We start from the raw sequence: 23,241 nt of genomic DNA, 5'->3' as shown, positions 1-23,241 counted from the left end.
TCTATCCTCCTTCTCTGAGAAACTACAGGGATCCATTTCCTGAAATGAAAGCCAGAAAGGTTACTGGTGGCAACAGCTCACTGCTTACTTCTACAGGCGTTCATCCAACTCCATTGTCACCACCAATCCTATTAATACTCCATGAATACTATTCTCTTCCACGCTTCTTTGATACAAGTGGACACCTGCAAACCAGCAGCTTCACCATATCATCATGACTGCTTTTGGAACAACTTACAAATTACTTCAGCCTCTCATTAAATCACTTAGGAGCTCAGGAACACTAGTGCCAGATCACTTCAGCCACAGGGACACACACATATCTCATCAACTAAATAGGATGCATCTTATGCTCTTAGCTTTCTTTCCACTGATTTTGAGGTTGCCAGCCTTTCTAGTTTGCAATGCTTTTTAAGTTATCAGTTCTTCAGTTTTAAATTACAGTCTGCCAGCCTCACTTACATGTTTTTTATTTGTGCATAGGCTTTTCAGTGGTTACTTACAGGATGCCAGCCTCAAAGGCTCAAATTGCTATTTAGTGCAGAGAGGGAGGTAAGCAGCTGCTCATCATTTAGAGCAGTAAACAGTAAAGTGGGTGGATATGTCACTCTACGACATCATGATACATTAATGTCACACTTACAGCATACTTGAAATAAATGACCATGTCTTCCAAGAAGGAAATTCAGAAGATTGAGAGGTGTTCATATAACATATTGAACCAACAACAGCACCTACAAATAAAACATCCTCTGTGACGCATATATGGTCTTTCTGTGTAGTAATAATCCACAGTTCAAAGCCAAAGCTACAGATCTACTATTCTTCCACGACGTATTATGATCCCAGCAAAGGTACTACTGGATAAGATAATCTTGGGCTAAAATGTGGCTTGATGGATCATATACTTACTTCATTTTTGTTTAGTTAGTTGATGTGATGGTTAGTCACAAAGACATATTTAAACAAATTTGCAAATATTCCTAAACAACAGGTTTTTAAACAAAATAAGCAATAAAATATACAAACTAGCTAAATATAGAAGACAGTTATCAAGAATTAAAACACACAGCAAAATAAAGTTCCCCTGTTTCCTGATCCTAATGGTACTCAAGACCAGAGAAACTGCACTCCTATCCCAACTCTGTAGAGTTCTACTTAATTGACTCCAAACAGTTTATTTGCTATGGACAGCCATTCATTGAATCCTTTCCAAATCTACCAACATACACCTTTCATAAATCTGCGTGCCTAAGTTCTAATAACCTGCAGATTTTTAACTAAACTTTCCTCATTTGGAATTTCACATACTAAACCCATCCACTCTGTTGAACTCCCTGAACTACTCTGCACTTCTTCTAAGACAGAAACTAAACTTTTTTCTAAACTCAAACCTGGCGTCTCTGAACCAAATTAAATATAAATTTATTTAATTCTAGATCTTCTGAACTAAAAACAAAGCCAATGACCTTAAATGTTTATCTGAACAGTCCTACATTGTCTGACCTCCTTATCATAAAATCCTGTACAAGAATCACCAACATCCATGTAGTTCTAATCTCAAAAAAATGTAAAAAATGTTAAAAGTCTGGTGGGGAGATGGTGGATATAGTGTTTTTGAAAGGGTTAATGTTTATGTTAGATTGGCTCCATTCTACTGACAAGGAGTCCTCTTGAAACCTTTGGAGGGAAACATATGCTTCTGTATAAGTTCCCTAAAAAAACTAGTATTGAGTTTTACTTACTTAAATCTAGGGGTGGGGGGGGGGGCATTAGGCAGTAATCAACATGTTTCCATATCCACATTTGGCAAGATGAGACTTCATGGGGTCCAGTATTAATGATAAAGTTCCCTTCCAACTGTATATCACTGTGCTGCCAATCCTGCCAGTAGGACCGTGCTTAGAAATGGTTATGGTAGTGGGTTGGACATTGCCTAGCAAGCTATTCATTTCAAGGGCAATTACAGATGCAACAGAAATGCTGGAGTTGTTGGGGATATGCATATCACATGAAAGAAGAAATCTAATCTAGCAGCAATATCATTTAGTACTCGGCTACTTTGGTCAGTAATCGTTTTCCAATCCACTTAAAGGTGGATCTTGAAGTTCCTCACCTGGAGTTCACTCTGTGACCTTGCCAGCCTCAATGTGAACTCCCTTGTGGCACAAAATCCAGAAGTCAAATCAATTCTTCAATTCAGTTGCAATCATAGATTCAGTGTTTTATCATCAAAATCTTAACACATCACCACTGACAGCAGCTGCTTTCAGGTTAATACTTGTGCTATAATGTTTCTGTGATTTTACAATATTAGAACCTGTACGTTTTGAGGTAAATCTCTCAACCTCACTAGACTGGGAATAGCAGTGAAGAAAGCACAGCAACTGAAACAATTGTTGCCTAGAACATCCTTCTATAACATTTAGATTATCCTAACACAGAAGTCCCAGAAGTTACAGTTTTAGTGAGTTATGCTACTTCTTCTGGCACACTAAAATTTCCAGGGCCAACTGCCTGAAATCCTTGATAAAATAGACAAAATTTAATTACAGTTGTGTCTAAATTCAAAATTGTATCAATGATGAATTTATATGATTATAAAAGGTTTCTGATGGCTGAAAGATGAACTGATAGAAAAGGTACACATCTTAACAATGGAACCAACAGTCTTAGAAGTGTGAATCATACTGATCACTAGAAGTAGGTTTCTCCCATTGTCACTCACTTAATAGAGGACTAGGGGGAAAATTGAATTTTCTTTTTGATCAGAGGGGTGTTGTAAGATTTTCAATGAAACTTTTCTTCATCAGGTATGTTTCTGAAGTTCCAGAGCTAGTTTCCTGTGGCTGTGTAAAACAAAAAAACAGGAAGAGGGTGAACCATCATATGTGTGCCAGCTGAGAAAAGAGCTACATTGTCTATTTCCATTGTCCAGTTCATGTGCATTAAAATTTAACTATGTCATGCATCACTGGGGTAAACCACTGGAAATCAAGACTCTGCAATTCCTGGAGGTATCACTAAACCTAAAGATTTTTAAAAGTACGCAAAAGTCCCCAATTTACCTGTCTTTTAGACCCAGGTTGACAGACAGCATGGGTCATGTTTCTGTATCTAACAAAAATGACTAAATTAGAATTCCTACAGTGTGGAAACAGGCCCTTCAGCCCAACAAGTTGACCCGACCCTCCGAAGGTTAACCCATCCAGACCCAATCCCCTACCCTATATTTACCATTGACTAATAACCTATATTCTCTGGGCAATTTAGCATGGCCAATTCATTTAACCTACACATCTTTGGATTGTGGGAGGAAACTGGAGAACCTGAAGGAACCCCACGCAGACACGGGGAGAATGTGCAAACTCACACAGACTGAGTCTGGAATCGGACCAACGTCGCTGGCGCTGTGAGGCAGCAGTGTTAACCACTGAGCCACCATGCCACCCCTAATATATTACAAGTATTGCAATTATAGCTACAGAAACCTAATTATGAACTCTCAGTATATAATTACTAGTTAAAGCTGTGCATTACATAATCAAACAGATCAACAAGAAAAAAATGATGGGTGTTGTGGGCAGACGGTAAAAATAGGGAAGTAGTTCACAGTCTTTTTCACAAGATCTGCTGAGGTGATTATTCTGCTGATCAGAGCTGCTTCTCAGGTTCATTCTCCAATGCTTCCACTGTTTGCAGGATGCACAAGGTTACTGGTTCACACTTTTGAAAGGTCTCTGATTCATTAATTAAAAGTTACAGCATACAACAATTGCTTAAGAAAGAATAAACTGGTTTTCTTCAGGCGTAAACTGAGTTTTAATTCAGATAATAGAGAGTGCTCCTGAACTAAAATACAACAAAGAACTGCAGGTGCCAGAGATCTGAAACAAGCAAAGACAGAAATTGCTGGAGAAACTCAGCAGCTTGGCAGCATCTGTGGAAAGAAAACAGAGTTAACATTATCAAGATTGTGATGCTGGAAAAGCACAGAGGTCGGGAAGCATCCAAGGAACAGGCGAATTGACATATCGGGAATAAGCCCTTCATCAGAAAGGAGGGGTTTTTGCCCAAAATGTCAATTCTCCTGCTCCTCAGATGCTGCCTGATCTGCAGTGCTTTTGCAGTACCAAAATCTTGACTCCCATCTCCAGCATCTGCAGTCACACTTTCTCAGAGTTAACATTATGATTCAAAATGTTTGTCATCTATAACTGATCACTACTGTATAGACCAATTGCAAGAATATAACAGCCAAGCCTATTTTCTCTAGAATTTAGAAGATTAAGGGCTGATCTAATTAATGTCTTCAAGATATTAAAAGGAAAAAGCAGGGTAGATAAAGATATTTCCACTATTGGACATTCAAAAACTGGGGGCGCAGTCTGAGAATTAGGGCTAGACTTTTCAAAAGAGATGTTAGGAAGCACTTCTACACAGTAAAAGGTTTGGAACTCTTTTCCACAAATGGAAAATGGAGTTGATGTTAGATCAGTTAATTTTAAATCTGAGATAGATTTTTTTTTGTTAAGCATAGGTACTAAAAGATATAAGCCATACACAGGTATATGATATTTGGTCAGAGATCAGCTATGGTTTCATTAAATGGCAGAACAGGCTCAAGGGATTAAATGATCTAGTTCTGTTCTTTTATTCCTAGTATGGCTCTGCCTTGTTGTACCCATACACTACAATTGGTACTACTGTGAAGAAGGAGAATTACTCTACCCACATACTAGTGCCAACCACACTTTCAGAAAGTATTTCATTGGCTATACAATATTTTGAGACAAGCTATGGCATTGCTATATATGAACAGAGATTGCTCATATCAAAAGGAAGCCCTATCAAAATTAAGGTTACTTTTACTTTATTAGTTGGCAAATATTGATATTTTATATATTGCTGGTTTTACAAAGTACTCTGCAGCTGGCAAATGTATTCACTAATATCCTTGTTACAATCTGAAGTCCCACTTGCTTCAAGAAGATCACCATTATCCCACTACCAAGGAAAACATATGCAATGTGCCTCAATGTCTGCTGTCCAGTTGCTCTGGCCCCCATAATCATGAAGTGCTTTGAAAGATTAGTCATGGTTCACATCAACTCTAGCCTCCCAGCCTGCCTCGATCCTCTGTAATTTGCCTACCAGTGAAACAGGTCCACAGTAGCCCCATTTCACTAGCCCTACATTCATCCCTGGAACATCTCAATAATAAGGATGTCCATGTCAAGCTCCTATTTATCAACTACAGCTCCATCTTCAACACCATAATCCTTACCAAACTAATCGCGAAACTCCAAGAATAGGTCTTGATTCTGCCCTCTGCAACTGGATCCTCAGCTTCCTGACCCAAAGACAGTGAAGATAGACAATAGTACCTCCTCCATGATAATGCTCAACACTGGCGTCCACAAAGATGCGCACTCAGCCCCCTACAGTACTCCCTATACAGTCACAATTATGTAGCCAAATCTCATAGGAATGCCATCTACAAGTTTGCTGATGACACCGTCATTGTAGGCTGGATATTAAACAATAATGAGTCAGAACAGAGGATGGAGAAAGAGAACGTGAGGACTGCAGATGGCTGGAGATCAGAGCTGAAAAATGTGTTGCTGGAAAAGCACAGCAGGTCAGGCAGCATCCAAGCAGCAGGAGAATTGACATTTCGGGCATAAGCCTGACCTGCTACGCTTTTCCAGCAACACATTTTTCAGATGGAGAAAGAGAGCTTGGTGTCATGGTGCGATGACAACAATCTCTCTCTCTCAATATCAGCAAAACAAAAGAACTGATCATTGTCTTCAGGAAGAAAGGAGAAGGGCATGCCCCTACCTACATTAACGGAGCAGAGGTGGAGAGGGTTGACAGCGCCAAGTTCCTAGGAGTGACGATATCCAACAATTTGCTGTGGATTTCCCATGTAGATGCAATGGTCAAGAAGTGCCAATAACGCCTCTTCCTCAGGAGACTTTGGAAATTCCACATGTCTATAAGGACCCTTACTAAGTTTTACAGATGTACCATAGAAAGCATTCTATCTGGTTACATAATGGCTTGGTATAGCAACTGCTCTGCCCAGGATTGTAAGAAACCTTTTTATTTAGACTATTGGAGACTAAGGGGCGATGACAGGCATGGATAGGGTGAATGCACTCAGTCTTTTTCCCAGGGTTGGGGAATCAAGGACTAGAAGGCATCAATTTCTGGTGAGAGAGAAAAGAATAAAAGAGAATCTGAGGGGCAATGTTTTTTACACAGAGGATGGCATGCATATGGAATGGATGCAGAAGTGGTTGAGGCATGAACATTACCAACGTTTAAAAGACATTTGGACAAATACATAGATCGGAAAGGTTTAGAAGGATAATCCAACATCATTCCTGAAGAAGGGCTTATGCCTGAAATGTCGAGTCTCCTGTTCCTTGGATGCTGCCTGACCTGCTGCGCTTTTCCAGCAACACATTTTCAGCTCTGATCTCCAGCATCTGCAGATCTCATTTTCTCCTCGAAGATTAGAAGGATATGGGTCAAGTGCAGGGACATAGGGTTAGTATGGATGAACATTTTGGTCAGCATGGACCAGTTTGGGCCAAAGGGCCTGTCTCCGTGCTATGGGACCCCATGATTCTAAACTACAGAAAGTTGTGTGTACACAGCCTAGACCATCATGGAAGCCAACCTCCCATCTAAGGACTCCATTTATAGTTCATTACCATGGAAAGGCTGCCAACATCATCCCTGGTAATACTCTTTTCCACCATCTTCCGTCAGGCAGAAGATACAACACATGTGCTTGAACACATGCACCGGCAGGCTCAAGAACAGCTTCTTCCCTGTTGTTACAAGACAGCTGAATAGACCTAAGTTCAAATCTAAAGTTGATGTGGAGGTGTCGTTGTTGGACTGGTGTGGACAAGGTCAGAAGGTATAATTACAACATTTAAAAGGCGTCCGGATGGGTACGTGAATAGGAAAGGTTTAGAGGGATATGGGCCAAGTGCTGGCAATTGGTATGAATGAGTTGGGACCAAAGAGTATGTTTCCACGCTGTACATCTCTGTGACTCTAAGTCACATGATACGAGGTTATAGTCCAATAGCTTTATTTGAAATCACAAGCTTTAAGAATGTCGCCCCTTCGCTTCACCTGATGAAGGAGCAGTGCTTTGAAAGTTTGTGATTTCAAATAAACCTGTTGGCCTATAACCCGGTGTCGTGTGAAATCTTATATTAACCTTGCTTTTGTGGGGAGATTCAAGATGACGGTGGCCCAGCAAGTCTGAGTGCTCTGCCTAAGACTCAGGCAAAGTGGGGCACCCTCCTTCACCACACCTTTTAAATTATTTAAAATAGCTTTTGCCCAGCATACTTAGTTATTTTATATCAAACTTGAGCAGTTTGGTGTTGTTCTTAAAATGACTAAGGACAAAAATTCCCGCAGTTCGCAGCAGGCAGGGACCCCTCCCTAACCCTCTCCTGCAGCAGCGGAGACGTCCGTGGCCACCTCAGGGGACTTACCTGTGGAGGCGAGCCTGATCTCCGGGATCAACAAGCTGCAGGAGAAGATCAACACTTTCATTGAAGAAACCAGGTGCAGATGGGAGTCGCTCTCGGTCGTGCTGCAGAAACATGACCAAGAAATTGAAAAACTTGAACAGTGCGTCTAAGGAGTGGAGCAAAAGGCTTTGACCTCAGAGACTGCTGCCGAGTCGGCCATGGGCCGGGTCCGGACTCTCGAGCACCGAATCCAGACCTTGGAGGAGCACATCGACGACATCGATAATCAGGGCCGTTGAAAAATTATTCAGTTGCTGGGCCTTCCCGTACGGGAAGAGGAAGGCCAGCTTGTAGACTTTCTGGAACAATGGCTCCCACAAATATTAAAGTTGGAGTCCAGACCAGGCCAGGTGAGGGTGGAGTGGGCCCACTGGGTTCCTGTACGCAGGCCCGGGTCGGACCAGCGCCCCCTCCCGGTTCTATTCTGGCTCCAATGTTATAGAGAGAAGCTAATGCTCCTGGAAGCCTTCAGTGTCCTGGGATGGATCCCCAGGCCATGATGCACAAGTGTTCCAAGATAATGTTATTCCAGGATTTTTCTCCATTCATGGTCCGCAAGAGGAGGGCATTCGATGAGGCGAAGAAGAGTCTAAGAGACCTAAATATCCAATACTCCTTGCGTTACACAGCAACGCTGCGCTTCAGTCACAAAGGATCCATATATAACTTTGGATCACTGGAGAAGGCTAAAGAATTCATGGACTCTCAAATAGACTGTGAGACTTAAACTGTTTGGATAACAATTTTATTTGCCTCCCCCGGTTTACCCTTTTTTGCCTTTTTCATCTTTTGTTTTCATTATCTTCTCCGGCGGGGGTGGGGGGGGCTTATTTGTTATTCGCTATGTGAATTTTTTTACAGGTCGTGCAGCTTACTCGATTTGTGTGGGATGGAGGCTTGTTTGGTTCTACCTTTTTTTACTTAGTTTTCTAATAATTTCTGGGATTGTAACTCTGTAGTTTTATATATCTATATTTTGTATTATGCTTGCTAAACGCACTCACTGTTAACTTTGGTTTCATAGAACACTCAAATTTGTCTACTCTATTTTATAATGCCTGGGCCGAGAGCAGGGCACTAGTTAGGAGAGGTTATAGTGGGGTTATTGACAGGTAGTTATGCCCCCTAGGAACAAGAGGGAAAATCTCCTTTCAAATGTGTTTTGTATTGTTTTCTTTACTTAGAAATAGTTTTTAATTGTGTTGGTGTAAATGTCTTAAAGAATTTTTGCTTTTGTGAATTTTCCATGGTCTTGATTCAAGGTGTTTTGGGTGGGGTTCTTCCTCTTGGGGAATCTCGGACTTGCCTGTACGATCATGGCTCGCCATTCACTTAGGTGGTGCACCTGGAATGTCAAGGGGAGTAATTCACCAATCAAAAGGATGAAGATATTCTCAAACCTCAAAAAAGAAAGGTTGATATAGCTCTCTTACAGGAGGCACATTTACTTGACAAAGAGTACTTAAAATTAGATTAGATTACTTACAGTGTAGAAACAGGCCCTTGCCTAACAAGTCCACACCGACCCTCCGAACAGCAACCCACCCAGACCCATTCCCCTACACCTAACACTATGGGCAATTTAGCATGGCCAATTCACCCAACCTGCACATCTTTGGACGGTGGAAAAAACTGGAGCACCCGGAGGAAACCCACGCAAACAATGTGCACCCTCCACACAGGAACTTGCCCAAGGCGGGAATTGAACCCAGGTCTCTGGCACTCTGAGGCAGCAGTGCTAACCACTGTGCCACTGTGCTGCCCAAAATTATTGAAGTAGATTTTCCAGATCAAAGAAGCCAAATGCAATTGGGGCACTCTGTTCTTGATGGAAACAGTAAGTTCACTGAAAGGGCTGATATCTTCTGTTCTGAAGGTGAAATATAATTAACTTATGTTTCTGTTAGAAACCTTGAGTATGCCGCATTGTTATGGAGATAGGCTATGCTGTGAGGCAGCAGTGCTAACCACTGTGCCACTGTGCCACGCAACAGGGTGGGTTTGACCAGGCTTTTTTCTCATCTTTTAGTTCAAAAGTTAGGGGAGTAGTCATTCTCATTCAGAAGAATCTTCCCTTCAAAATTTTACGCCAGATAAAAGATGAATCTGGATGGTATATACTGTTCAAAGCCTGAACGTATGGAGAGGAGTATGGAATTTTGAATCTTTATTGTCCCCCGGCTCACCCCTTCAAATTTTTAATGGAAGCGTTCTCCAAGTTAATGGCTTTTGGGACCCGCCATACAATCATAGGAGGATATTTTAATTATATTATGGACTCAGAGACAGATAGGATACATAAGTGTATTATGGGTGTATCTCTCAGATCTAGACAATTGGTGGATCTGAATAAGGAGCTAGGGCTAGTAGATGTGTGGAGGTGCCTTCACTCCCAGGGCAGAGACTTTACTTTCTATTCTAACCCACACAAGTGTCATACTAGAATTGATCTGTTCTTTGCTCCCTTGACCCTTTTGAATTCCATACTGTCCTGCAAAATAGGTAATATAGCAATCTCTGATCATGCCGCAGTATATATGAAAGTTAAGACTAGGGACAGGCCCCAGCCATTGGCGTATGGATTCTTTCTTAATGACGGATAACAAATTTATAAAATATTTTTCTCAGGAACTCAAAACCTTTTGGAAATTAATTCAGGTACGGCCAGTAACCTATTGATGACGTGGGAGACTATTAAGGCTTATGCGCAAGGTTTGATCATCTCACATTAGCGACCCAGAAAAGACAAAAGGGAGAACAACAGCGTCTGCTCAAGGCTCGCTTGAAGACAGCGTATGTTGATAGGCCCTCTATTACTAAGCTACAAAGAATCACAGCCCTTAGGATAGCCTTGAACACCGCACTTACCCAAACAGCAAAGAGGGAAATATTATTTGCAAAGCAACGATTATATGAATATGGTGACATGCCTGGCAGATACCTTGCATATCGTGCTAAGAAAAAAAGGCTCCTCAAGCTATCACGTCCTGGTAAGTGCTGGTACTCTGAGTTGTGATCATGAAAGGATCAATACAGCCTTCTAAAAACTTGGCCTTTTCGGACTTGACCTCAGAGCAGCTGTCGATCCTGAATGTTCCCCTGACAACCTAGGAGGTACTTGACATAATTAGACAGCTTCAGAGTGGCAAAGCGTCTGGACCAGACAGATTCCAGGTTGGGTTTCATAAAGAATTTATAGGGGAACTGACTAGCCCACTTACAGACATGTATAATCACTCACATAGTCATGGCTGCCTCCTGCCTTCGTTGAGAGAAGCAAATATTTCCCTCATTATTAAAAAAGGAAAGGCCCCAGAAGATTGCTCATCATATAAACCAAATTCCTTGCTAAATGTGGATTTTTAAATCCTTTCTAAAACATTAGCATGAAGATTGGAGGGGGTCTTACCATATATCATAAAAGTGGACCAGACGGGGTTTATCAAGGGTCGTAGATCAACTAACAATATTAGAAGGGTCTTAAATATGATACAAGCCTGTCAACAGGGAAGAATACCAGGGCTAGTTGTCTCCTTGGATGCAGAGAAGGCATTTGATTGGGTACAATGGTCATGTCATTTTTACACACTGGAAAGGTTCGTTGTCGAAGAGGTATTTTCTAAATGGGTCTCAATATTATACAAAGACCCCAAAGCAGCAATGGTTTAGGTTCGGATAGCTTCAGTGTTGATAGGGATGTCAGGAATGTCCACTCTCACTATTACTATTCACACTAGTAATCGAACCACAAGTGGAAGCTATACGAACCGACTCTAACATAGTGGCTCCGAGGGTTGGTTTGGTTAACATAAAATCACTCTCTTAGCAGATGATGTCCTCCTGTTCTTAAGTAATCCTTTGATATCCATGCCCCGCTTAATTCACATAATCAATGTATTTAGTATGTTCTCAGGCTATAAAATCAATTTTATGAAATCAGAGGCCATGCCTTTGGGTGGTCTTGTCAGTATCTCCAATTTATCGTACGGATCTTGCTTTCTCTTTCGGTGGTCATTGGAGGGTTTTCTATACTTAGGTATTTTTATCACTACAATATTTGGTGAGTTGTGTAAATCCAATTTTGTACCCCTACTAGAGAAAATAAGGCAGGACCTTCAACACTGGGGAGATCTCCCAATAACTTGGTTAGGCAGAGTAGCTCTAGTTAAAATGAATATTCTGCTTCATTTCCTATATCCTGTGAGAATGATCCCTCCGATGTTGCTGAGACTGGTGTTGCGTTAGCTACATGGCTGGCTTGGTTTCTTTATTTAGAATCACAGACGGCCCCTTATCAAATTTAAAAAGCTGCAGCTTCCACAGGCAAGGGGAGGACTGAATTTTCCGGACTTTAGAAGGCATAAGTTGAGCTCTTTATTATACTATATAGCTGATTATGTCTCTTGGGTCAATTTGGTTAGACATTGAGACCTCCCAAGCAAAGTGTCCCCATATCATTCTTTTTTTTAGATGAGAACTATTGTGGACTATTGTAAAAACACTATTGTATTAAACACAATTACAGCCTGAAGGATAATGTGGCAAGATGAGGGTAACCTACAAAAAACCTTTCCTTATACTCCTATAGTGGGAGCATCGGGTTTTCAGCCAGCGCTGACAGATGCAGGAGGTTCAGAGGTATCTCCTGCTTGGGAGACCTGTTCGATGGGGAGGTTATGATGCCTTTTGAGCAATTGCACCAGAAGTTTGGACTACTTAATGGAGACCTTTTTCAGTATTTCCAAATACGAGATTATATATGGAAGAAGACCACATTATTAGACAGTCCCTACAAATCAGATAGGGAAGGAAGACTGCTATGGCCAATGGGTCAACCCTCGGTCAGTACTCTTTATCACTCATTATATAATGAGGTATCGAAAGACATGGAACGACCGTTTAAAATATGGAACCAAGAATTGGGGTTAGAAATCTCTTTAGAAATGTGGGAGGACATTTGGGAAAATGCCAGAAAAATCTCTATTTATAACAGAACTCAAGCTATTCAATTAAAGATACTCCAGAGGGCTTATAGAGCACTTGAACAACTTGCAAAATTTAAGATAGGAACATCCCCTATGTGTCCTAAATGCAAAATAGAAGTGGGCACTCTCATGCACTGTCTATGGACATGTCACAAGATCTGTAGGTACTGGGACAGAGACCTTGGGAACAGAGATTGGGCTTTTCAAATTTTCCCTGCCTGGATGTGCATGGGAGGAAACTATTTTCCACTCTTTCCTTTTGTGCAAGGAAAAATATTTTAGTGAATTGGGTAGCTGAAGGCCTTCCAGGACTTTCAAATTGGCACAGGTTGATCATAGAATATATCCCCCTTGACTTCCTCACAAACATAGTGCACCAAAAAATTGAATTATTCTATAAAATATGGCAGCCCTTTCTGAACTATATCGACACAGATCTTTTGGCCATACTGTCAAGGGTTTTTGTCTGGCAGTGGTAATGGTTCTGGCTCGTCCAGGGGACCCCGGGGAGGAGGAATCCCGTATAAATATGGGTTTTATTATGACTTGATGTTAATTCATTTTGAGTATGCTCTTAATTATTTTGTTATTTTTTGCTGGTAATGTATGATATCCTATTTTATGTTTTGGTTGTTTGTAGGATAGATTAGTAGTTAGTTGGTTTTTTCCCCCTTTTTGTGTTTTGTTTTTTTTCCATATATTTAATTATATATTAGTGTTTATACTTGTATTGTATTACTTTGAAATTTTGTAAAAAATGTTTAAAATTTTCATTTTGTTTCAACAAAAATACTTATCTTAAAAAACCTTGCTTTTATGCACCTCCTGTGCAGTTATAACCTTGCATGCCTCTAGACGAACACAGCAAGCCTGGCAGCATCAAGATATGCAGAAGTCGACGTTTTGGGTGTTACCTTCTTCAGGACCTTGAAATGTCAACCCCTGCAGCTCCTGATGCAGTCTGGTTTGCTGTGTTCTTCCAGCCTCCTGCCTATCTACTTTGGTCTCCCAACATCTGCAGGTTGCAGGTTTCTTTTTGCCTCTCTCTGTCTGAAGACCCTTGTTTGTTATGAACCACTTGTACTGCTCGCACAACAAAACTTTTTTACTGCACTTAGGTACATGTGACAATAAAAAATCAAATCAAATTAGGCACTCTGTTCTATTAATTGGGTTCTAGCAGTTCTATTTTCAATTGCCAGCTTTCTCAATCTGATGTATTACCCGCATTATTTTACTTAAAAATCACACAACACCAGGTTATAGTCCAACAGGGTTATTTGGAAACACTAGGTTTCGGAGCACCGCTCCCTCATCAGGTTGTTGTGGAGGTTAAGTGGAGAATCTCCAAAAAGATTGAACATAGCAACCCTTAGCATCCAAATAAACCTGTTGGACTATAACCTGGTGTTGTGGGATTTGTAACGTTATCCACACCAGTACAATACCAGCACCTCCAAGTCATGGCCACATTATTTTGGCATCTATTTGGTATTGAAGAGTGCGAAGATACGGTATATGCTCTCCGTTATCAATAATGATTAAAAATTCTAATGAATATTTCGTGTTTTTGACCAAGGATTCGTAGGGGAACCCTGTGCGTTAACTCATCTTCTCTAGCTGCTGCTGTGGCCACTGACTTATTGGATGCTCCCAGCATTTTCTGTTGGTGCTCAAATTCGCGCAGGCTTCGAGGTCTCCCTGGTAATCCCTCCAACAGACCTCCACGTGCCAGGTTCCCGCGAGCCGCTCCCATCACGAGGCCTGGAGACCCCGCCCTCGCTACGCCTCACGTGACCCGCAGCCCTCGGTCAGGTCGCGCCTGCGCGCCGAGGGACTTACGTCGGCGTCATGTCTCCAGCGGAAAATGCGTGCGGCCTGGAGCTAGAGGCTGGGGCTTCGGCATCAGGGCCTGTGGCTGGGGATGTGACGGGCTGAGGTAGCAACTTAGATCGAAAGCCGACGCCGTGTGGACAGCTTCGCTTTTCATCATCCAGAAAATGGCAGCGCGGAAGCGGAAAGCGGCCTCGAGTGCGGAGCGTGGGTGAGTATTCGGTTAAAGGTTTGGACCGGGGACAAAAGCTAGAGGCCAAGCCTGGAGAGAGGATAAAATAGTGAGGTTCCTGCTGCTCAGGGTTCTCATCTTCCTACTTCAATGGGTGGAAAGGTTTCTGTTTGCTGCAGCTGGTGTTGAGGTGAACCGGCACCGCCATATTGCAATCAGTTTCCGCTTCCGTCTGCACTCCTCATTTAACACACATTACCTTCCTAGTATTCAAGTTTTAAATTAATCAAATCGTACGGTGCAAACCGAAACCTCCTTTATAACCTAGAAAATATTTTATTTCCGATTGTCAGCGTATTTTTTTTTGAGGAGCTGTTAACGGATGAGAAGAATGGATGTCAAAGTGTTGCTATCGATCCCATCCAGTGGTCTTTTTGAAATGTTCCTCATGAATTTCTGAAGACCGCAAGACTTTCTGAATTACCGGTAATTAGACTGGACGGAAAAAAAGTGTATTCTACTAACGTTAAATGATTTGAATTTGTATCCCAGTCTTCGGAGCAGGAGTGGGCTATCCAGCCGTCGATCCTCCTCAGCCGTTTAGTTTCATCGTGCCATGTTCATATTCCTTCATATAATTAGTTTTCTTAAACCTGCTCAATGTTTGAGCTTCCACAAAGATGCACACTGGGGTTGGGCTAAATAGTTCTGAAGATTCACTATCCTCTGAAGAAATTCCTCCTCATCACATTCGTAAATGCTGATCCTTATCCTGAGATCACCCCTGGTTTTAGATTTGCCGGCTTGGGAAACATCTACTGTCAGAATTGTAAGTTTCAATGAAGTTGCCCCCCCATTCTTTTGAAATTGAATTTTTAAAAATATAGACACTGTCCCATCGATCTCTCCTCTTAAAATAATCCTGCTATCCTAGGGATTAATTCGAAATTACATTACACTCCCTCTATAGCAAGTGTATCTCTCCTTGGATGAGGTGACTGAAACTGTGGTGTCATCGAGGCTTTATACAACTGTGACAAGATATGGAAGTCTCCTTGTAATTCAGACAAATGTACCATTTGCCTTCATAATTGCTTGCTTCCCTTGCATGTTTTAAATAATGTAAGTAAGAGCACCAAGGTCTCTTTGGGCACTTAAGATTTCAATTTACCATTTTAATTAATAAGAACTAGGAGCAGGAGTAGGCATTCTGGCCCTTCAAGCCTACTCTGTCATTCAATAAGATCATTTTTGTGGCCTCAGCACCACTAACCTGCCCTCTCACTATAACCCTTAATAGATAATTTTTTGAATAATAAAGGAATTATGTTCTTGGACTTTTTTTTTCCTACCCAAGTAAAAACTTTCCACACATTCACTCTATATCCCTTCTGCTGAATTCTAGCGCATCAGTACATCTCTGCAAATCTCCCTGAAGTTTCTGTATCCTCCTCACAACTTAGGTTCTCAATCATGGAGCATTACAAAAGGAAGACATTTAGCCCATTGTGACTGTTCCCATCAATTAACTGACTGAACTAATCTCACTTTCCAGCTTTTGGACTGCATTCCTGGAGGCTTTGGCAGCAGAAAAGATTATCTAAAATCTGCTGAAGAGATTTTCCTACTTAATCACCTGTTTAGGCAGTCAGTTCCAGATTGCTACCATGCTCTGAATGAAAATGTGTCCTCAACGGTCCTCTGAACTTCATAGAATAGAATCCCTACAGGGAGTCCCAGCAAATCCGCACTGACCCTCTAAGAGTATTCCACCCAGATCCATTCCCCTATCCTATTTCTCGACATTTACCCTTGACTAATGCACCTAACCTACACATCCCTGAACCTAACCTAAATCCCTGTGGGCAATTTAGCATGGCCAATTTACCTAACTTGCACATCTTTGGATTGAGGGAGGAAACTGGAGCAAACCCACACAGACAGAGGGAGAATGTGCAAACTCCACACAGTCACCCAAGGCTGGAATTGAACCCTCCATCAGATACACACACCCCCTCCTCCTCCCCTGCCCCTTCCTCCTTCACCTACCCCCCCCCCCCACTCCTTACCATTAAGTGCATAAGTCCTGCTCTGATTTGCTTTCCCAAAATGTCGCACCTCACATTTATCTGAATTAAACTCCATCTGCCACTCATTAGCCCATTGGTCCATCTGATCAAGATCCCGTTGCAATCTGAGGTAACCTCCTTTGCTGTCCACTACACCTCCGATTTTGGTGTCATCTGCAAACTTACTAACTGTACCTGTTATGCTCACATCCAAATATATATAATCCAAGCATAACATCCAAATATCATTTATATCAATGACGAAAAGTGGAGGACCCAGAACCGATCCTTGTGGCACTCCACTGGTCACAGGCCTCCAGTCTGAAAAACAACCCTCCACCACCACCTTCTGTCTTCTACCTTTGAGCCAGTTCTGTATCCAAATGGCTAGTTCTCCCTGTATTCCATGAGATCTAATCTTGCTAATCAGTCTCCCACGGGGAACCTTGTTTGAATGCCTGACTGAAGTCTATATAGATCACATCAACTTGTTGGGCCATAGGGCCTGTTTCCACACTGGGGGCATTCTATGATTCAGATCCAACATTAATGAGCTAATACAACAAAGTAATGAAAAGTACTTTCACATTTAATAACTAAATTAGTTAAGATATGGTCTTAAACCCCATTTGTTGTGCACTATACTTCTGGCAAATATACAGCATTACTGGAACATAGTGAATGTTACTAATGGCCTTCAGGAATATTCATTTTTCTCTGCTACATGAGGTTGCAACTTTTCAGTGTCTTTGGAAAGTCATTTCAGTCAGCCTGGGTCTTCTAGATCTGACTTCCATTGGCAAGTCCCATCTCAGTGACTCTTTATTCCTTGTATGTCCCAAAGCCTGTGATTCTCTTCCCTTTCAAATAGAATCTTGCAACTATCCTGCTAGTCCATAACATTAGCTACTTTTATTCCCCCAAACGGCAGTAGTTGCTGTCTTGAAAAAAAGTTTTCAAGTATAAATGTCTAATAAAGTCCGTTCATCACGCTTTTGAGTCGACTTGCTTTCCAGAGCAGTTTGAATGTCTTTAGTTAACTTTTTAAACTTATTTTGTTTCTAGATTTCTCATGTTTTCATTTTCCACATGCTATTTTTACCCTCAATTACAACATCATAAATGAGTGTGTTCCCAGGAAATTTCAAAGAACTGGAGATGTCAACAAGTAACTAGTTTCTGTTCTTTGCAAGGAAGGAGTTACAAATAAGTTTCTTTCCTCCTCCTTTCCCAACCACACCCCAAAGCTCCCCAGAAATGTACCTCAACAGTCTGATTAGATTACCTGTGTCCTAAATAGCAATTTCTGCTATTGTTTAGCACAATTTAAATATTACTCTTTTGTTTTATGAATTAATAATTGAAAATATCACTACTAACAATAATTTATTTAATAGGTCAAATCATGGATCAATAAGAGGTGGACCTTCAACCAAAAAGCAACGTTTGGCGGAAAAAGCAAAAACTGAATTGAGAGGGTGTGCAAAGCAGTCAGCTGTTCAATTGCAGAAGGCATCCACTAAAAAAGAAGCTTTGAAATTGCTGAAAGGAACTGTTAAAGCAAACAGATTATCAGCAAAAATAACTGCAAAACTCAAGGGGAAAGGCACAAAACTGATTATTAATAAAAATGAAAGGATGGCTCCTTTGAAGAAGAAATCTGTTAAAGCTTTGCTTAAAAAACGTGTATTACTGAAATCTTCCCATCAAAAGAAAACCGTAGCTCCCCCAGTATCGAGGAGGAGATCTTGCAAATTACAGCATGAAAGTAAAACCAGGGAAAAACAAACGTGCGCCAAAACTCAATGTAAGTCAATGCCAGTGAAAGTTCCACAGAAATTGCCTCAGAATAATAGAGCTTCGCAGTCACCACTCACACAAAAAGATCTTCGTATTTCCAAAGAGGCCACCTTTAAAAAGCTTCCTTTAAAAATGACCTCAAGAGCTTGTTCTCAGAAAAATGTTCCACAGAAGCCAAGTAAATCATCTAAAATTAAATCTCTTCAAATGGTTGTAAATACTGTGAAAACTGCAACAAACAAATCCCACTCAAAGAAAAATGTTCAAGTTCAACTGAAGTCAACCATGAGGATATCAAAAATGAGTCCTGCAAAGAAAGCTCGAAAATCCTCGTCAGTAACTGCTAGGACCTCGACGAAGCAGCCTCTCCATAAAGCAGTTAAAACTGTGGCACGCAAGAGTAATCATGCCAAACAGTTAACCTCATATAAAGCTTCTGAAACTGTGGCAAAAAAAGTTTCTTCTAAGAAAACTTCCGTGAAGGCACAGATTAACGCACAATCTGCAAAGAAACTTCAGGAAAAAAAGACAGTAAGATTAAAATCATCACGGCATCATTCTACAGGTAAGGATAAGCTTCAGCCTAAAGATGTAAAACCTCAAACTAGATCTAGTCAAAAACATACAAAAGAAAATATTCCACAGGTAGTAAAATCCAACCAAATACTAATTGAAAAGCCAACTAGATCATCTCAGAGACTAAATCCGGGCCCTTTGTTGTCAACAAAATCATCCTTTTCCATAGACAGCAAAACTAGTGCATTTCCTTCTCAAAGAAAACTGAGAAAAAGAGCATTTAATGATATATGTTCTAAAAGTCCTGAAAATGCTTTGCCTATGCAAAAATTAATTAAAGTAGAAAGTAAGCTTGGAAGAACGAAGCTGAGCAAAGTTACAGAAGCTCCAAAAGAGCAGGCTTCCAATGTTGCACAAACAAAATTAGATGGTAAATTTGGGAGAAAAGCCCCAGCAGCAAAAGTTTCAACTCCCAAGAAACAAAGTGCAAAGGTTGTCAAAACAGTGGCATGTATTGCAGATGAAAGAAAGATTGATCTGGAGAACAGACAACTTCCTGCAATTAATAAGACTTCAACTGTTTCTGAAGATCCTCAAGAAAAATCAGAATCTGGAAAGCAAATTCCTAAAGACCCATCTGAAACAAAAATCAAAAAAAGTGCTTCACAGACAACATTGCAGAAAAATGGGAAACACTTGGAAGGCCAGGTTCAGAAATCGGCCACGGCAAATTGCAGTATCAAAGATACGAAAGGAAAATGTGGAACAAAACCACCTGCAAAGAAACAAAGTAAATCTATGAATAATGTGCAAAATAAGAAGTCCAATCATTCTCTGAAAGGACATCTACAAGGTTCAAAACAATCACGAAAAGTTAATTGTAAAGCTAACAACGCTGTTTCTGCTCCAAACACAGGTACAGAAAACCCATGTCTGCAAACTGAAAATGATGTTAAGTGTAAACGTCAAAGTATTCTTGAGCTATGTGAAGAAATTGCAGAAGAGATAGCTTCTGACACTCTTGATCTTTCAGTAAAACAGGAACCTGCAAAGACAGAAGATGAAAATATTCAAAAAGAACCAGAAGCCATAACCCCTGAAGATATTGAGAAAACCAATCTGGCTAAGCCAGTTTATTCCAGCCTAAACAGATTTCAATTTTCAGGACAAAAATGTGTGAACCGTAAACTTGTTGAGCATAATAAATACATAACTACAAGATATAGTTTACATAAAGGAGGGAACAGTTGGACCAGAATTAGGCAAATTAAAACTGATCAAAAAAAGCTAACTACCATCAATTCTACCTATGATAAGTTTAGAAATTTGCAGGTTAGGCAAGCTGTTTCACAGGTAGTAGTTCAAACAATTAGGAAGGTAGAGAAAGTGAAGCTGCCAAATGGGGTGCCTGTCCAGACCAAAGAAGAAAATGTTATCACGTATGAGCAACATAAATCAAAAACTGTTACTTCTCAAGTGGAACTTGGGAAATCCTCCAATAGCGATCGTAAATCATCTGAAAACGGTACACCTGAAGAAATAACAAAACTAGCGAAATTGTTTGGCAAAAAAGAGGATGAGACAGAGATGCCAAAAATGGAAACTGAATCTGAAGCTGATGAGGTATTTTTGCCTTTAAATGAAATATGATTTTTTTTAATTGTTGCCATGGTTTGGCAGAGCTTAGTGATAGTTGGAAGCTATAGCATAAATGTGTTTTCAAGCCAGTGACTTCCAAATAATCACTGGTCCTATTTACTCTTTCAGTTAAGGATCTAGCTGATTCTTAAATGTTGGCATGATCTTTGTTTCAGTTACTTACACCAGTGATGCATTCCATTGACCCAACCCTCTGTTTGGAAATTGTTATTTCTCTTGCTCCTTCCCTAAATCTGGTATTTTTAACCTTTTTCAACAATGTAGTCCATTATAGCCTATCACTGAGAACGGTCTTTTTATTTATGGTCTCCCATCACTTCATTACTTCAGACGTCTGTCAAATCATCCCTTAATCTTGTCTGTTCTGATTGGGAAAACTGGATCTGTTTTTAATCTTCTTTTGTATTTGTCTTTACATTTCCTCATATTACAAGTTAATATTGATTGCTGGACTTTAATCTCCAATGGTTTTCTAGTAGAATAGTCTAAATAAGTGATTCTCAACCAGTTTTTTGGCCATTGACCCCCAAGAGTTCCAGCCCCCCCCCCTCCCCCCACTACCCTTTTCAAACAGGGATACAACATGAACAGATAAACAGAAAATCATTTATTATTGAACACCAATAAAACCTGAACTTTCTGACATACTGGACAAAACTTTTAAAAAAAGACTATGAAATTAAACATCTATCAGGCGTAATGTGATCCTTGAGCTTGGTGCTTTTCTGCAAGTTTCATGGTAGCAGGCTCCAAATTAGGTTGGGCTTGAGTATTTCATTGGTTTAGTTACCAGGGCCCCCATAAACAGTTTTCAGTCTGTGGCCCCCTTCAAATGTGCTGGGACCCCTAAGAGGGTGATATGGCCCCCGTTGAGAATGGTTGGTCTAAACAGCACTCTGTTCTCCAATTTGGCAACATTGGAAATTGAGTTGCAGTAGGGTTTGTGGCCTTTTGTGCCTTCTCCACCATTCGAAAAGATCATGGTTGCTCTTCCTGCACTATCCCAGGTCCTATAATTTCTTATAAGAATTGACCAGAGTCAGACTTGAATTTATCCAACAATTGGGCATCCCCAGTTCTCTAGGGTAGTGAACCAGATATCCAGTTGGCAAGCCCATTCCTGAAAATCAACTGAAATCCTTAAGTACACAATTATTACCTAAAGGGAGTCACCCTACTACTGCTGGTATTTAACCAGCAATAGTTGTGGGACTCACCACATAAGGAAATTGACAAGTAAACCTTCCTTCATATGAAGGAGAATTGGTGGGAGGAAACCGGAGCACCCGGAAGAAACCCACGCAGACACAGGGAGAACGTGCAAACTCCACACAGTCAGTCGCCTGAGACGGGAATTGAACCTGGGTCTCTGGCGCTGTGAGGCAGCAGTGCTAACCACTGTGCCACCATGCCGTCCACAAAGGGCCTGTTTCCACACTGTAAAGTAATCTAATCTAATCTGATGGGTCCATTCATTCCTGTGAAGGAAGGTTTACTTGTCAATTTCCTTATGTGGTGAGTCCCACAACTATTGCTGGTTAAATACCAGCAGTAGTAGGGTGACTCCCTTTAGGTAACAATTGTGTACTTAAGGATTTCAGTTGATTTTTGAGAAGGAATGCTGCGCAAGAGCCTTGGATGTTCTCATACTGCACCCTTCTTTCTCATTGAAGGGCTCTAAATCCATCTCCGAACATGCCTCAGAGGTGGTGGGGCATTTCATTCTGCTGAGAGAGATATTGGCTCAGAGTAGCCTTGCCAACTCTGTAGAATAGTTCAGAGAGTTCAGTTTCATTGCTTTATCTCTATTTATTTCACTAATCTTCTAATTCCGTTCCAAAAACATGAATTGTCTCCACTTCCAGCATTTCAGAAGCATGTTCCCATTTTCTTTTGATCATTATTTAGAGAGTATATGTTTTGCTGGCTAGGCCAATTTTTGGTCATCCCCAGCTGTTGTGGGGAAGGGTATGGTGAGCTGCTGCTTGATCAATCCATTTGGTGTAGGTAGTCACAATGCTGTAGGACAGCGTTCCACATTTTAATTCAGCAACCGTGAAGAGAGTGTGTTTTAGTACCACTTCGTTATTTGTTTGTTGTCATTGGGAAATGTTGAACTTTTATTCCATATTCTAATAACCAAGCTGTTTATTATCAACTACTTTTAAAAAAAGGAGCTAGCACTGACTCTTGAGTATAATAAAAAGATGCTTTCTGGAGTGGTAGAACTTGAACCTGGATTTCTTGGTTCAGGAGTAGGGACAGTGCCACTGCCAGAGGACCCTTGAATAATAAGCAGCGTCTCGCAATCAAGTGCGAGGAAACCCATGGACCTAAAATGTCGCAAAGTTCTTGACCCTGATGCGGCTTGAACATGCTGCTGCCTAATTTGGAGTCAGATGTGAGTCAGATGCGCTACGAGCCCAACCAAGAACTTCATTCTTTTAGTATGAGAGAAGCCCTGGTTCAGATTCTTGATGAGCCTGTATCCAGTTTGGAAGGAATTAACAATCAAGCAAGTTGGGCAGGACTAAAAGTAATTGGAAAGAAAATATATGCGGCAGTTATTATAAAAGTGCCCGTTTCTTAGGACAGTTTCTAATTGTCTAAGATTACACTATTTGCCAGAGCATTAAACA

At 40.9% G+C, this 23,241-nt stretch overlaps 1 protein-coding gene across 1 annotated transcript in view; it reads left to right on the top strand.

The window, feature by feature from the left end:
* The first annotated feature begins 14,365 nt into the window (after nt 1-14,365).
* Nucleotides 14,366-23,241, top strand: part of LOC132814794 (N-acetyltransferase ESCO1-like) — a 38,675-nt gene continuing 29,799 nt past the window's right edge. The window contains exons 1-2 of the mRNA XM_060823585.1: nt 14,366-14,597; nt 18,025-20,566. Of these exons, the coding sequence (XP_060679568.1) occupies nt 14,554-14,597; nt 18,025-20,566 (2,586 nt within the window). The 5' untranslated portion in view covers nt 14,366-14,553. The remainder of the gene's footprint in view (nt 14,598-18,024; nt 20,567-23,241) is intronic.

This window comes from Hemiscyllium ocellatum, chromosome 4 (assembly GCF_020745735.1).
Source record: "Hemiscyllium ocellatum isolate sHemOce1 chromosome 4, sHemOce1.pat.X.cur, whole genome shotgun sequence".
Lineage (NCBI taxonomy): Eukaryota > Metazoa > Chordata > Chondrichthyes > Orectolobiformes > Hemiscylliidae > Hemiscyllium > Hemiscyllium ocellatum.
Note: the sequence above shows the minus strand (reverse complement) of the source record. Positions and strands in the feature narration are given on the sequence as shown.